The following is a 15,888-nucleotide window of genomic DNA, read 5'->3' as shown; positions in this document are numbered from 1 at the left end:
AGAAGAGATTGAGAGAACCCTAATTTATTAAGTAAACAAATTCAGAGTTGATGGAGGTACCCATTTTCATAAAGGCAAGTGCAATAAAAGACTTGTTATTTTGGGGTACAATCCTGTGTGTTCAGCCAAAATTAAAAGGATATTTTCTAAATCCCTTAAAAAGTCACATCTCTGAAATGCACAGTATAGTTTATGATGTGCTTTCAAAAATAAATTTCTACTCAGAATAAACCCCAATGTGGAAAATAAAGACACACTGGGTATATCTACATAAGATGCTTAACTTTACATTAGAATAACTTACTGCAAAGTAAGCATGTGCATCTACACATGCACATGCTTACTTCACAATAAACCTCCCTAATCCTGAATAAATTTGCTACCTGAAAATGCAAAATCTCCTGACCTGAGGCTCCCTGCCAACCCCTGGGCTAGCACCCAGGAGATGTCTGGAGCTTCCCCCCAGTGGCAGCAAGGCCCATTGCAGGGCTGCAGGGAACTGGGTGCAAATCTACCCTCTAATCCCAGCACATAAAAATGCCTGCCCAAAAACTCTTACTCCAGAGTAGGTTACATCACAGTAAATTTGGGCCATAGTAAATGCATGTGTAGATGTTGAATTTATTAAAGCAACATAGGGAATAAAATGCAAAAATAAAATCTGATGAAAGAATGCTATGTGAATTGCATCAACACACACATTTTTTCAGGACTGGAAAGGAAGAAAATACTGTAGCAAAACCCCCAGTTTTTCTTTTTTTTTTTTTAATTTATTTTAAAATGCATTCCCTCCTCTTCCCCAAACATTTCTGACGTTTTCTCTCCCTCTCTATTCCCTATAGAGAAGTATAAGTGATCTCAGACTTAGGATAAGCTTTAACATTTTTATTTTGGAAGCAAGTTTTTGGTTTTGGATATCCACTGTTTTAAACTGTATAATTATTAGGTTTGTATTGATTTTTATTGTTGTATATTGTATTATTACCATTTTGGTACTGATTTTTATTGTTTCATATAGATATTGTATGATTTAACTCTGGGTTTGTAAGTGAACCAAAGTCATGTCAAGTTTCCATTTTATATGTCAAGCTTCCATCTTGTGTTCTCTGCCTGGGCATCCCATGTTGCAACTGTATGAGTCACATTCTCCTCCCATGTAGATTGGTTCCCAGATGAGTGAGAATGATTCGGAATGATTGAAATACAATGGTCAAGAGCAGTCCTGTACTGAATGGCCTGTAATGACTGGGCCATCACCTCGTATTGATTCATCCAGGAACCACGGACCTCACCCAGGAACAGAAACAAAACCAGCATTTGAAAAAAAAAAAGACCCTGCAGAACCAGCAACTCTTACCATTACAGACACCTGAAACTGCACATCCCTGCATGGAGCACACATGCTCAGTATGCCAGGGGCTGACCCTTACCTGAGCATGCCTCCTGTCACTAGGGTCACACAAGGTCTGCCCCTAAAAAAAGGGGCAGTGAAGACAGACCCAGTGGGATGCCCTCTCCATCTGGACCAGCACCATGCCACACCACCTATCCAACCAGAGGCCTTGCCACCAACCCCACTCTGGATAACATCTCCTGAACAAGGACCCCTTTAAAGCCTGGGATAGGGAGATATTACCTGCACACCTCCTCCTACAATTTGGACTCTCTGTGTGTGTGTGTCTCTCTCTCCTCCTGGACTTCACTGGACTTCAGCCCCTGCACCAAGCTTCTCTAACCCCTGCTGCCATTGTGTGTGAGTGCAAGGGAACCAATAAGACATTGTGTCACCATCTCCGTTGTTCAATAAAACCACTGTCATCTGCAACCCCGAGTTGGGTCATGTTTTACTGAATCCCAGTCGTTTCCCTATCAGCTTCAGCCCGCCCCCCCGCTAGTTTCCAGATCTCCTCCCAATTCCATATCCCCTTTTCTGCCACCTCTCAGCCTCTCCTTGCTTTCATGCTGTCCATCTCATGACATCTACTGCCTTTTCCCTGTGACTTTCTGCTGCCTTTCTATGCTTTCCCACTGCCCTGCCACCTTTCAGTCTTCCCTGCTGCTTTTCCTGTGATTTTCTGCTGTCCATCTCTCTGTTTTCAGGCTTCCCCCACACCTTCTGTCATCATCCCCCCCTCCCACAGTTTCCCAGCTCCTCATGGCTGTCCTGCAGTTTTCTCCAGCAGATGGAATCTTTCTCCAGCTCCCAGCACCTAATGCCACTCCCTGCAACTTCTCTAGCTGCCCTGGAGCCATCCTCTAGCTCCCCACACCCAGAGCCCCTCTTTAACACCTACACTTTCCCTTAGTTCCATTTTCCCTCTCCCCACCTACCTTTTCAGCTCCCCCATAGCTCTGGCTCCAGTCCCAGCCCCTGTGTCGGCATCGTTCCCCTGTTCTGTAGGCTTTGGGCATTGTCTTAATCAATTAAGATCAATTAATCTAAAGTTACCCCCAAGCCTCAGTTCTTCATCACAGGCCCCTCTAATCTACCCGTTCTAATCCCGGTCCTGGTGACTTTCTATGTCATGAGTTTTGCCTGTCAGCAGCCTGAGGTACAGTTTTCCCCAAACCCCTGCACCTATCTTCTTGAAACTTGGCAGGCTTTGTGGCCTCATTAGGGGCTACCACCCCTGAAGTTTTCACCTCCATGTGGTTTAACACATACACCTGACATGAGTTTTGCTTTCAAAAATTTTGGGTGCAGCTCCCCCTGCACCCCTCACCAATCTTCTTGAAACTTGGCAGGCTGCATGCTCTTAGCAGCAGCTACCACTACTGCAATTTTCATCCAAATCAGACAAATAAAAACAAAGCTATAGATATTTCATTGATTCCCCATTATACCCTATGGCTGGCTCTCCAAGGCAGCTCCGCAGCTTCAGAGCTGCTTTGGCCAGATCGAAGCGTGAAATTGATCCAGAGCTCCAGATCAGATCCGTGGCATCCAAAATGGCTGGATATGATGCTGGATCAAATAGCTGCCTACTCGCACAGGCCTACTGACTAGTATTTATCCTGAACAATGTTTGTGAAAATTGCTGTAGAGCTTGTTGGAAAGAAAAGAAACAGTAAGGAAGATGGTATTATAGCCATTCCTGTGAATTTGCTGATATTAAGCTGTTGTAGGCATGAAGGTGTGTGTTATTTTAGAATAGAGCTACATCCTGGATCCAGTATAATTCAGAGGACAGAAAAAAATCATTCTAAATCTGTGTCCAAAAATCCTTTAGGGTTTTCCTTGAAATGTCCGGTGCCACTTCTAGATTATTTCTTTTGAGGGAGAAGGCTGACAGCTTCAAAGAATTCTGTCTCTTTAAATCTCAAGTCTGAAGTTGACTTTCTCCATGAACATTCATTTTATCAGCACTGACCTCTTTATTGTCCAGGTCTATGGGTGCAATTCTTTAGATTCCAGACAAGACACAACTTGGCCACTAACGCTGTGCCTCAAGTTCATATAACAATCTCTGAACTAGCAGCAATTCACATGTGTTCAAGGCTTTAATCCATGCAATCACTGGAAAGTTTGCAATCAAGTCTTGATTCTTTGGCATTGCAAATCCTCTAGGTATCCCTTGTGCTATACAGAAGCTGTATTTCTAAAGTTTAATGTTTCAGTGGTTCATCCCACTTTCTCTCTTCCTGTCCCCCTCTCTGCCCCACTCCATCTGTCTGCAAGTTAAGAAGGTCTAGCTCAGCACCAACTGAAATTTTAACTGGCTTAAATGGCTGCTTCATTTGCCATGTAAGGACAGGCTCCAATATCTCATTAAGCCACTGGATATGATCCTATTCAGGTTAAGTTAGTGGAGTTGTTATCCGACATTATTATACTTTAATGCTATACATTTGCACATGCAATTTTTACAAGAATAATTGGAAGTGCTATGGAAGCCCATTTTGGTGAATTGGACATGCTAACATCTCAAAGAGTCAAATATTCACTATTGGGGATGATTCTGGAAGACACTGTGATTTCTCTTAACCTGTTTCTTTGGTAATAATAGAACCGGGATACCTTTGAACATCTCTGATTTTTGGCAGACAAAAGAGTTCAGAACCTATGCAAACTGAATAGAACAGACAGCCACCAAGCTATTCTCAAATATAATTCCCTCATAACTGAAGGGAAATTGGTGAAGTTAATAAGTTGTGATGCATGCCTGAATACACAACAGTGCTCATTCATCTCCCTGTGAAGAAGCAATTCATCTGCTCCCCATCTGGCGAGTATGAATGGGAAAGACACACCTTAATTGATAACCTTAGTAAAAAAGATGGATGTTCATGAGAGATCACTAAAAGCCTCATTGGCTTGTCTGTCTACCAGTTGTCAAGTGAGATCATCCAGGCACAAGACTTTTTGCTAGAAGTCAGAATAACAAATGTCTGAATTTTTCTTTTGTTCAGATGGGATCCATAATCTTGCAATTTACTTTCTTTTCACTGTTGGAAAGGACTCCTTTATGCCTTGCCTCCATTTCCTCTTGACCCCAGAGCACTGAGGTAGATTCTGCAAGATAGAGTCAGGGTAAACTTAGTCATCTCAGCATGCACAAGGCCAAAACCGTTCTGTGGATTTTTTTTTCATAGATTATCCATTCAGTTTTCTACTCAGTCAAGCACTTTTCTTCAAGCAGGACATGGAGGTATGTCTGCGCTTCAAGTACCTTCATCAAACAGCACTGCTTCTGGGTTTCTAAGGCAAGGTGTCATGGGATTTGCTTTTGTTTTTGTTTACTGATGATGCTAGGACAGTAGTAGTGGAGTCTTAAAAGTTCTTTTCTATTCAGTTGCCATATAGGAGAGATTTTAAAAGTCTGCTCACCATAAGATGTCTTGGCCTAGTCCCTTGCCCTTTTTCCACACTTTCTGGTACTGTTAATCTTTAACAACTTCCTACTTGTTCTTAACCTCTATTTAAATGCCCATTCAGGAAAAGGACTTCTGCAGACAGCAAAGAATTCAAAAGGAGTCAATATGCTACTTGACAGTAATTATTGCTACAGTAACCCTTTGATTAATACCGAGGTGTAATCAGGTAACTTGTAGTGAAGTTGTATCTATCTCTAAATGTATTATGCCATAATTTCATGCTGTAGAGAGATTTGTTTAGGAGATTCAGAAGATCATGGGCTTGAATTTTTCACAATTGTTGATCACTAGCAATGATTTTGAATGACTTCAGTTGAAATTGGGGTTGCCTAGTACATGTAAAGAAAAACCTGGCCTGGGTATCTGAACAGCTACTGTCATAAAAATGAAAATGTATCTGTCATTTTATAATAGTAAAATCTTTATTGTAAAAGTAGTAATGGTCTAGTCTGTTCGTTTGCTAGGAACTATAAGGTGTCAGTTATCTTATTCTTGTTCTTGTAAATTATAAATTATTGTAAATCTTGTAAGCTTATAAATTATTGTGTGGTCTGTGTATGATGCTATATGGGATGCAAAAATATTTGTTTTTCAATGCTATAAGTTGACATGACAGCTAAGTTAAGATTGCTGGGGTATATTATAATTGCATCCTCATGCTCACTTATTTTTATTCAATTAAGTTGTAAGTTTAATTTTGGCTTTCTAATTTATGGTTTAAAATAAATGAATTAAGGTATTTCCCTTTTAAATGAAACTTGAAAACATCAACTCAAACACATAAAACTCGTATCTTTCCCCAACACTTCAGTGGAAAACATACCAACTTGAAAAGTAGCATTATTTCACTTTACTTGATGGAGGGTTTTGGTCTTTTGGGGTTTTTTCCCAATAATTTTTGTAAAATAAAAATGCAACATTTTTAAAAGACTGTAAATGGAAACAGATTGGGCAAAGAAGTTGTTAAATCAGATGTGTTGAGTCACAGAATTCTGCCAGATCATGACAGAATAGCTATGTACAGAATAGACAAGTAAGCATATTTGATGTTTCCATATGCAGACTTAGTCATTTTCATAACTGAATTAATTTAGGGATGATTTTCCCCCCTTCTTCACTTGATATGGGAAGGATTTTGAAACATATGGTTTGTTTGGTGCTCCACTGGTTTTACAAAAATCTGATACAATTCCTGTCTTCTTGGTAATATTTTCATTTAATTAAAAATTATTTATATGCAACTTGGATTGTTCAAGAGTCAAAATGTCACTAAATACTTGTGAAACAACATATAGTTCTCTGTTTATGTTTCAGATGTTTCTTATGCATTACAAATGATTAGGAGCTATATAGGTCAGCTAGGTGAAGGTCTTAACAGGGACTGATTTACATGCAAAGGCAATGTATTTATCTGTATATACTGATACCTTTTTGATTTTTCATGATTCATTTTTATAACATTGCCTGTTAATATCCTACCTGAGATGAAGTTTCAGGCAAGAAACTTCAAAATGCAGGCTTTTGTACAGACATACTTAAGGAACCACAGATGTTCACTTTGCCACATAACACAACTTGATTAAGAACTGCTAAAAATACACAAACTGTCAGCTGTTGAACTATGAGTAAACTAGGTGTTTATTTTTGAGTTATAGTGTAAAGAAGTGTTATAGCACACCCACAAAATTAAAAAGGTCACATTAAAATACACTTACTCTGTCCAATTTTATGAGAAGTCTTACTAGCCTAAGCAAAATTGCTTCCATATATTTAATGCTCTTGGTGTCTATTTTGAAAATATGGTGATTTTTTTTGCTAATTTATGTCATGCTTAATCAAAGCATTTGCACAGAGTACTTTCCCCTTAATATTAACATTTTAAAAAGAATTCATGCTCTACTTTTCCTGTTTTAAAATCACAAAGCTGTAAGTAATAACTTATTACCTAAGCTTGCTTAGTCTCTCAATATAACAAACTACCTGTGAAAGTAATGTTATTTGAAATAAACCTTATAAAAGCCAAGTAAAGTTGCTCCCTTTCCACTTGGTTCAACATTAATGATAAAAAGTGGCAGTGAGGATACTATTGTAAGAGTGACAAGAACACAATTTGTACAGCTCAATGTTTCCCATTTGTCAAAGTTGCACTTATTAAGAAAGTCAGAATGAGGACAGTCTTTTGTGATGGATCAGTTTGTACCATGAGTGTGCATAGGAATTCAGGACAAGATAACAACATGCTCTTCAGTGTTGTTGTAAATGGCAGAAAGAAAATTTGATAAACTATGACAGTCTTATTCATTAAGGAAGTAGTTGTTAAACGACGAGATGTTAAAAATAAAATAGATCAACATTTTGTGGTAAGGTTTATATTATTTTGATTGTAAACTTATTTTTGCTTTTATTAGCAATGTCTGTATTTTTATATTTCAAGTTTACAAAATGCAGTAAAGAACTCTAGTTAGAAACAAAGACTATACCGGGCAGTAACTTTAAAAGGAGTATATTTTTCACAGTGCTGACAACTCTCCTACCTCTCAGTGGATTTATCTGTGTTTTCCTCTGTGATCATCTGCAAATCCTGTGTGTTTTTCCTTGAATCCTCCTTAATAAAATTTTCTTCTGTGCTTGCTTTATGGATAGCCTCATTTGTCTGTAGTTGTTCTAATAGGTTTTGCTGATGCCAGGTTTGAATAGATCGGTGGTGTACAGGGGTTGGACCCGGTACTGGTGCCAGTATATTGTGGTGAACAGGACTGTTGTTTTTCTTCAGACCATTTCTCTCCCGAGAGTGACTCTTCAACCTGTTCTGAACCGGTGTTCCTCTATGTTCATATCCTTCCTGCTGAAGGCAGCCTCCGGTGCCTGTGGAGCCTTGTGAGGGGTGAGTGAACCACCTCCAGCGTAGCCTTAGGATCTGTTTCACATCAAACTCCTTCTTTCCAGAGACTGACATTGTTGCAGGAAGAAAAGACAAAGGGATATCCTTTAGAAAGGAAATGTATTCTTTGTTATCTCCTTGTCTTTCTCTGCCTCTTCTTAAGAAAAGACAACAAAAGAAGAAATACCAGTAGCCCTCTTTTTTCTCTTGATTAATACACAGCAAGCCCTTCAAGCTGCTGCTAAGCTGCTGCTAACTGTATAGGTGGGAATCCATACTGACAGGATGATGAGGTCAGACCTTAAACAAGTAAATCAGCTTAGCACAGGAAAGCAGCTACCATAACACTACCCAGCTGCTAGGCTTATACACTCTCACAGCACTGTAGCACAGCTCTCTAATATATAACCTAGCTTCACATGCTCCTAAGGGATCTTAGGCAGCAACTTAAGATGCAGGAAAGCACACACAAATTAAGTGGGAAGACTTTCTTTCCCATGAGGTTTTGCATAAAGCGTAATAATAAACAATGCTGCATTTTACAGAGGATGTATTCATGGTGCACTCAGTATGTTCTCCTTATGAAGATTTTTGGTAATGATCGGTAAGCATCCTGCAGTTCATGCCATTCCTTGCATTTATTGCAACATACTTCATTTTACTATGTGAAATTTATGTAATTGGCTCCAGAGTGGTATAATGCTTACTTAAAACAGGCAGCATTTAAAATACATTGCACAGTATTTTTGAAGAAAATTCTTATGTTGAGATAGAATTCCATATATAATTATGACTCACTGTGGGTAGAAGAAAAGAGAGAATGCTTGCAAAAGCAGATGAGAACCCTTCCATAAATTACCATATCTGTGAAAAACACAGCACTTCCTGGCTAAGTGCCTGTGTAAACACCCTCTTGCCATCCTGCCCCACATTCTCACAGACTATGCAAAAGGTAGTTTTATTATTATTAATATTATTATTTTGATAGTATAGTGTGCACCACAACATGTTTTGAACAAATTCAGTAGATTACGTAGATTCACTGTTAGTCATGCATTAATATGCAGGATGATGTAAACTGTATTATAAATATTATATTGTAGGACAATGTAAACTGTCCTGTAAATATTATACTATAATGCATATAACATCTGGATATACGAACACATGCAGTCTTAGGGAAAAACAAACAGCTTGCTTGTTCTTCCTTTGTAGCAGTGTCTAAGTCTACGCCATTATTTAAGGATTATTAAATAATAGCTAGCAATATGAAAACCTCAAAGGGACGGGTTTGTATAAGTCCTGAAAATTGGGAATACTGACCTAAGCTCAATACAGAACTCCCCCATTGCCATTCTTTCTCTCTGTTTTTCCAGTATACCTACATCATTCTCTCTCAATGCTTCTATCTTCTTATGTCCAAACTGCCTCTGTCCAACAGTCCCAAGAGGCTCAAATCTGGCTTCCCTTCAGTCATGTTACCTTTGCCTTGTGCCCCTTAAGTTTTGGGGGAAAGGTAAAGTCAAAAGAGGATTGGGGAGAAAAAAGCAAAATGAATGAGGAACTGGCTTGAGGAACCATCAGCCTTTTTACGCTTGCATGTTGTTTTTTTATTAGATTTATATCCCACCTTACCCAAAAGGCTCAGAGTAGAGTGTCCACTCCTACTCCCAGGATCCAGATGAAGAGTTGTATTACATTATGTTTTGGAGGAATGTGAAAAACATTAAGCAACACTGAGTGAGAGGGTTTCAGGAAGTGGAGAAAAGTGAAATAATAGAAGAGGAAAGAGTGATTTAGAATGATAAAGGAGAAGAAAGTTTATTTGCAGGAAAAACAAAAATTGAAGTCAAGAAGAGAGGCACCTATAAAAATGGAAGGAAGGCAAAGGCAGGAGAATAGATACTTTGAAACACATGTTCCCCTATTGTTGGTACTAAAATAATATAATAAAATATTGTTAATATATGATTGTGTCAGTCAGAGGAAGTAAAAGGCTTGGTAGTTAACGAGTACAGGAGCTCATTTTGGAGCACAACTGTCTAACTGTTTGTTAGCTATTAAGGTGGAGGTCATAACTGCTTTGCTTTTATATGGGACCTTATTGCAAGCAAATTTTATTCTCATATTGATACTTAGTAGAACATGAGAATTTGAATCAAGCACAGCTCAGCTCAGCTCCAGCACAGGCTGGGTTTTCTCCTGGGCATGGAGCACATAGAAACTCTTTCCCCTGCCCAGCACTGACCCTGCTGCATGGCTCTGGGAGGGAACAGAGCCTGAGGAGCACAGGCTGCAGGGAACAGGGGGAAAAGAGTCAGAGATTGTGAGGAAATGGGAGTGTGGGGGTGCAAGTGGCAGAGGAAAGAAGTGGAGGGAGAAAAGGACAAGGGAGGAACCTGACCCCCCAGTCACTATTTTCCCTGTTGTAACAGTTGGAGGGGAATAAATTTAAGACAACCTTTCGATAAATAGATTCTATACCTGGAATATTAAAACAAATTTATACATTTTCCATATATAGAATCTATTTTGTGGGGTGAGGGGGAGGGTCCAGGTTTAGTTCAGGATTGATTTAGACTCAGGTTAAATACAGTGGTTCTTAATTCTCACTGAACAGTGCTAAAGTACCATTTCTAATTTCCTTTTCATAAAATATTATGTATTTGAGAAGTGTATCTGTATTTTCCTGAAAAGTGGTCTTTATGCCTGACTCTTTTTTTAACCTGTTCCCCCCTTCCCCCCCCAATCTTATGTAGTCTGAAACATTGCATTTACTGAAAGAAATATAAGCACTAGCTATGCACATCTTCATTGTTCATATGCACATGCTTTTTGGTAGGTTGGCTACAATTCTGCTAGAAACAGACTTCTGTTGTTCTTCTGCTTATTGTGGCTTACACCATAAGATGCATGCCACATGAAAAGAGAACTCCCAGGCCAACTATGATAGTTACCAAAATTGGTAAAACTCTTCTACTACTAATATTATCATATTTAACAATGCTTCCCTTAGTAAGGATAAAAAACAAATACTTATATATATCTCGTATAATGGTACAAAATTCTGTGTAAAAAGTATGACGTGCTACAGGGAAGTTATTCTCTACAGTAGCCATTGGTTGAATTTATTTCTGGTCAATGAGGACTTATGTTGGATTGAGACTCTTTAAAGAAGGGATTGCTTTAAATGCAAGTCATATCACTAATAAAAGTATGCCCGTATTTGGTTCCAGTTATACATCTCCACTGGAAAGCTAGTTAACAATGTTATGACATCTATCAGAATGGTAAAGCAAACTTAATGATGATGATGATGATATAAAATATTTTTCATTTTTATGAACTAGTCCAGTCAATTGTGCAAACAATTCATGATCTATGTTGTATTTATATGGATGCCTTTATTTTCTTTTTAATTTGGTAGTTGAAATTAATTTCCTCCATCATATGACGGAATTACATTATCTTGTAATAACTTACATTTTTAAAGGTTAAGTTTGTTAACTGTTGGATTTTAACAACAATACCTATTCTGTGATATTCTCCTATTACTTTTGCAGAAGCAACAAAGAACACATGACAATTTTTACATATGCCTTAGCACAATGCAAGTACCACATTAGTGGCTATCCTATACAAATTAAAAGGTTAATATATCAAATTGTGGGTAAAATGGTGTTGAGATTGACAGAGACTAGAGTCATATCATATTGCCATATCAAGTTGCTGAGCTATAGCAACCGTTCTGTTAGTTCTGCTACAACTCTGCTATAGTTATTCTATATTTTGTCTTACAGAGCTTCAACATTTATATTCATATTTCCTTTCTTCCTAATATGAAACCCTTTTAGTAGAACAAGAAAACCACACAACTTCAGTTTTGCTTAAGAATATACTACATATGCTCCTGTTTGAGGTGCAGATTATTTTCTGCTAATTCAGAACATGTTCAGACAGATGCAAAATTTATTATGAACACATTTTGAACAGCTATCTTAGAATACTATCTGGAAACTTAGAATACAGCTGAAGTACAAAATAACCTCATTATTCTTACACAACTTGTGTCCACTATACTTTATTTGTTTTATTTATGTTTTATTTATGTAGGCCTTGCCCATGTAGGTTCCAGTGGGACTCCATGGGATCAGGGCCACTGTTGGCGGTGGCAGCAGCCAGGAGGATCTGCTGCTGCCATGTCCATTACAGGGACCACCACCACTGAAGCCAACCAGCAGCTCCAGCCCATCCTCAGAGCCTGCACAGGCAGGGCCTGAGCTCCAGGCTGAGCATAGAGGCCTGGCCTTGGTCCTGGCCCTAGATCACTGTGCAGTCCCCACTCCAGACCCACCTGCCCAGGTCATGATGAATGCCAGTGGCAGGAAAAAGTGGGATCCAGAGCCCAAGCCATGGCAGTCCTGCAGCTTCTCCCTGCTGCCTCCAACCATGCCAGCCCACCCCTACCCATGCCAGCTCCCATCCAACATAGGGAGGTTTTGGTGAGATGTTGCATGGGAGCAAGGGGTGCTGACCTGGACTACAACAGCTCCCCAAAAGACCCTATATGGCCCACAGGCCCAAATAATTGCCAACCTTCAAAATCACTCCATGTTGAGCTGTACCCAGTACCTGAGGTTCCTTCCAGATTGTATGGGATTCTACACACTCCTCCCACCTTTCTACATTGATGTTGAATGACTTCATATTATTTTTGCACATATCATGGTGCCTTACTAAAGTACTTACTTTAGCAAATCCCTAAAACCCCTTTGAGTTCCTCATTCCTGCTGGCACTCAGAGGGCACATCTGTATGTGGTGCTACATTGCCACAGCGACATGCAATGGCAACATAGCATCCACAGGTGTCTACACATGACTAGCAGCTACTTTGCCATAGTGGTGTGTTCCCCCATTATAGCGCATTGCTATGGTGAAGTAGCTGCTAAAAATAACCATGGCACTGTACTGGTAATTACTGCACCGTGCTTTAGCACTTCCAAAAGCAGTAAACCGTACTTCCAGAGCAGTAGTACTTCTGGCTCAGTATAACAATGTCACTGTAGGGCAACGTGCAGACATGCCCTGAGTCACACATATTTTGGTTTTGTAAATATTTACTTTATTTACTTTATTTTGCAGGGCTATTTCTAACAGGGCTCAACTCTCTAGATCAAAAGAACATTTTTACTGAGTATTGTTAGTCCCAATCCTACCTATAGTAGACAAGGTGAATTTGTGCTGAACAAGCCATAAGAGAGATACAATTTTGCTCTTATTTAGATAATTATACACAACTCTGAATGCTTATTTTCACCTATTTGGGCTGCAAATGTCAAAATAACAGGTTATTTTATTATATGTCCATTATTTATTCCAACCATAATCACATGTTTTGTAAGAGTTTTAGTACATTTTTATGTACATTTATCAAAAATTCAATCTGGAGAAGCTTAAACTTTCTACCAGAAAATGTTTCATATAAAAGGTTGATCTGTTTCTTGACTTGTGATAAAGATGTATTCACCAAAATAGCATAAGTTATTAATCAAATTTCATGGAAGAACAACAGTGGGAAAAAAATCCATGTCTTTCACATGGAAAAAAATTCTTGTGTAAAATGGGGGTGCAATTACTTTATCTCAATCAAACTTCAGAAAATACTACCTGTTAGGAAAAAGCAGTTTAACTTTCACCACTTCCTCATCTTCCTATTTTTAATGATAGCGCCAAGCACATGCCTTACTGACACTGTTTAGTTTTGTTTTTTTCTCAGTAGTAAGGTAGAAAAGTGTAATTGAGCAATAGTTAATCTTGTGTTATCAGGTTTTCTGTGGTACTTATGAATGAAAAGTCATATTTCAGATTGGCCCCTGGTCACTAGTAGCATTTCAGTAATTGTAAATCCTTCTGTTTGGGATCATGGTTGTTAGTGTGACAGTGATATGAGTATCACAGAGATAGTGATGAAACCTGTTATGTGGAGCAGAAACATAGTCATTAAAAACATGTAGGGAGAAGAAATTAGCGCTCATTGTTAAAAAGTATGGAGCATTTTTAAGGTCTGCTGACATGATAATTTCACATATGAATTAGATAAACCCAAGATTGTGGTCTCATGCAAATTTGAGAGAAAGACAACTGTAATGTTGAGTCATTTTTAACATCTAGAAGAATGAAAATTTCTACAGAACTATGTTTTCTTTAACTTCGGCTCTAAAAAGTATGAGACTGGAACAGGTAATCCTAAGACATTTTGGATTTCATGTGCTGATATTTGACAAAGATAGATGACTAGGAAGGGACCATTCAAGGTGCAAGTCAATTATACATGTTACAAAAACTGCATCATAACCTTGTGGACCAGCTGCACAGTCCCCAAAGGATAACTTCTAGAGGTCCTACAATTCAAAATATAGGAGGAATTTGCCTAAGGACTACTGCCTTTTCCAATGTGAGACTTTAAATTCCCTCCTCCCAAGAATCCTTCCATTAGCTTTAAAAGACTGTGGCTTTCTTTACAAATGTCCATTAAGTTATTGGGAAGCCTTTGTTTCTGAAGAGTCTGAACCTGTTTTGGAGATTGACTGGTTTAAAAATAATGGTAGAAAGATGGGAGGTGGGAATCTTCAAAAGTTTGGATCAGCAAACTGCTTTAACAAACCATTTAAAGATGTCTTTTATTAATCAGAGTGCTAATAAGATCAGAAACGAGTTTTAAGAAGATTAAAGCTGTAATTCTTTATTAAGGATCCTGAATGATGTTTTAGGAAATTACTTATATTATGAACCTTCTGAATGACTTTTCTTGTCCCCCAACTATCTCTTAAGCAGATTTCAGAGAGGATTGTAGAGTTTCTCAAAATACTAGAGGTGCACCAATACATCGGTTAGGTTTGTGTGGAAGGTAAATAAGGTGGCTTCTTTCAACATCTGTGACCAGAAGAAAAGGACAGTCTGCAATGCATGGTATTTGGATGGGAGCCATATTGTTAGAATTCATTTGTGGAGTGCTTTTTACAATGTTTCTAGAGCAATAGCATCTGAAATCTTATTAAATACAGTGAATACCTGGAATATTAAGTCAGTTTGTTATAATGCAAAATTAAGAGGAGAAAGCATCTGTCTATTGTATCAGTAATAGTCATAATAAACTGAAGTTTATTTTTTAACAGAAGCAGTCTTAATAAGAGAATAATTTTTTGTAGTGGAAGAACTCATTCAACCTGTTGCTTGCTATAAAGGTATGGTCAGTTGGTCAGTTCTCAACTTAAAATAATGATTGTGGGATATAAAAAAATCAACTAGTCTTTTTGCACAGCTAGTGATCATTATGAGACTTGAATATAAATACTCTACAGCATATAGCACTTTAAAATCAACAGAACAAAATTAGTTGATATGCCAGTTAATCGCAATCTGTGACTCATTCTATCAGAAGTCCAGTAAGACCACTCTAGAGGTAATCTATATTTATGTGTGAAGAATATAACAAATATGTCACACTCACCATTTTATTTAGCATAAAGTTCATGTATGCTGGCCCTGTCCAGAAATAAAAAAAAATACCAAGCAAGCATTATACAGCACATCTGAGTGTAACTTGCTAGTTGGGACTAGTGGAACTGGGAAAACAATTTCTCCTTTCTCCAGAGCTATTTTCACAGTTTAAATTTTCTGGAAAATATATAGTGTTTGAAAAAAGAAAATGCCTTGCTTTTGAAGAAGAAAGGAAGTATTTCTATGTCCCTATTAACTTTGAGTACCATGGAAATGTCAGATCTCTCAGTAATGAATGGAAAGGATAATTCAAATGAATTCAGCAATTTTTTACTTTAGCAAGATATGTACTCAAAGTGTTCTAAGAATTACAAGTCATCCAAAACACATTCCTTGCCTTCTCCCTTCAGTGGTCAGTAATTACCTTTTCATAAAGCTCTTGCATACATATTGTTTTAAATAATATAAGCCTTCTTTTGTTACTAGCATATAAACACAATTAAATCATACATGAATTGAATTTGTTTGTCATCTATTGAAATGTGCTTAAATTCTTATTAGTCATTTATGGTTTGAATATATGTTGCCTTTAGTGCTCATACTATAGAAAGTTGCCCGTGAGAAAAATTAT

The 15,888-nt window shown here is 38.0% G+C and overlaps 1 protein-coding gene across 1 annotated transcript in view; it reads right to left on the bottom strand.

Annotated features, from left to right (window-relative positions):
• KLHL4 (kelch like family member 4) overlaps positions 1-8,038 on the bottom strand; it is a 94,733-nt gene extending 86,695 nt beyond the window's left edge. The window contains exon 1 of the mRNA XM_090060634.1: positions 7,410-8,038. Coding sequence (XP_089916760.1) covers positions 7,410-7,831 — 422 coding nt within the window. The 5' untranslated portion in view covers positions 7,832-8,038. The remainder of the gene's footprint in view (positions 1-7,409) is intronic.
• Positions 8,039-15,888: the final 7,850 nt, after the last annotated feature.

The sequence above is a fragment of the Crocodylus siamensis genome, chromosome 8 (genome assembly GCF_052110815.1).
Source record: "Crocodylus siamensis isolate JL-2025a chromosome 8, ASM5211081v1, whole genome shotgun sequence".
Classification (NCBI taxonomy): Eukaryota; Metazoa; Chordata; order Crocodylia; family Crocodylidae; genus Crocodylus; species Crocodylus siamensis.
Note: the sequence above shows the minus strand (reverse complement) of the source record. Positions and strands in the feature narration are given on the sequence as shown.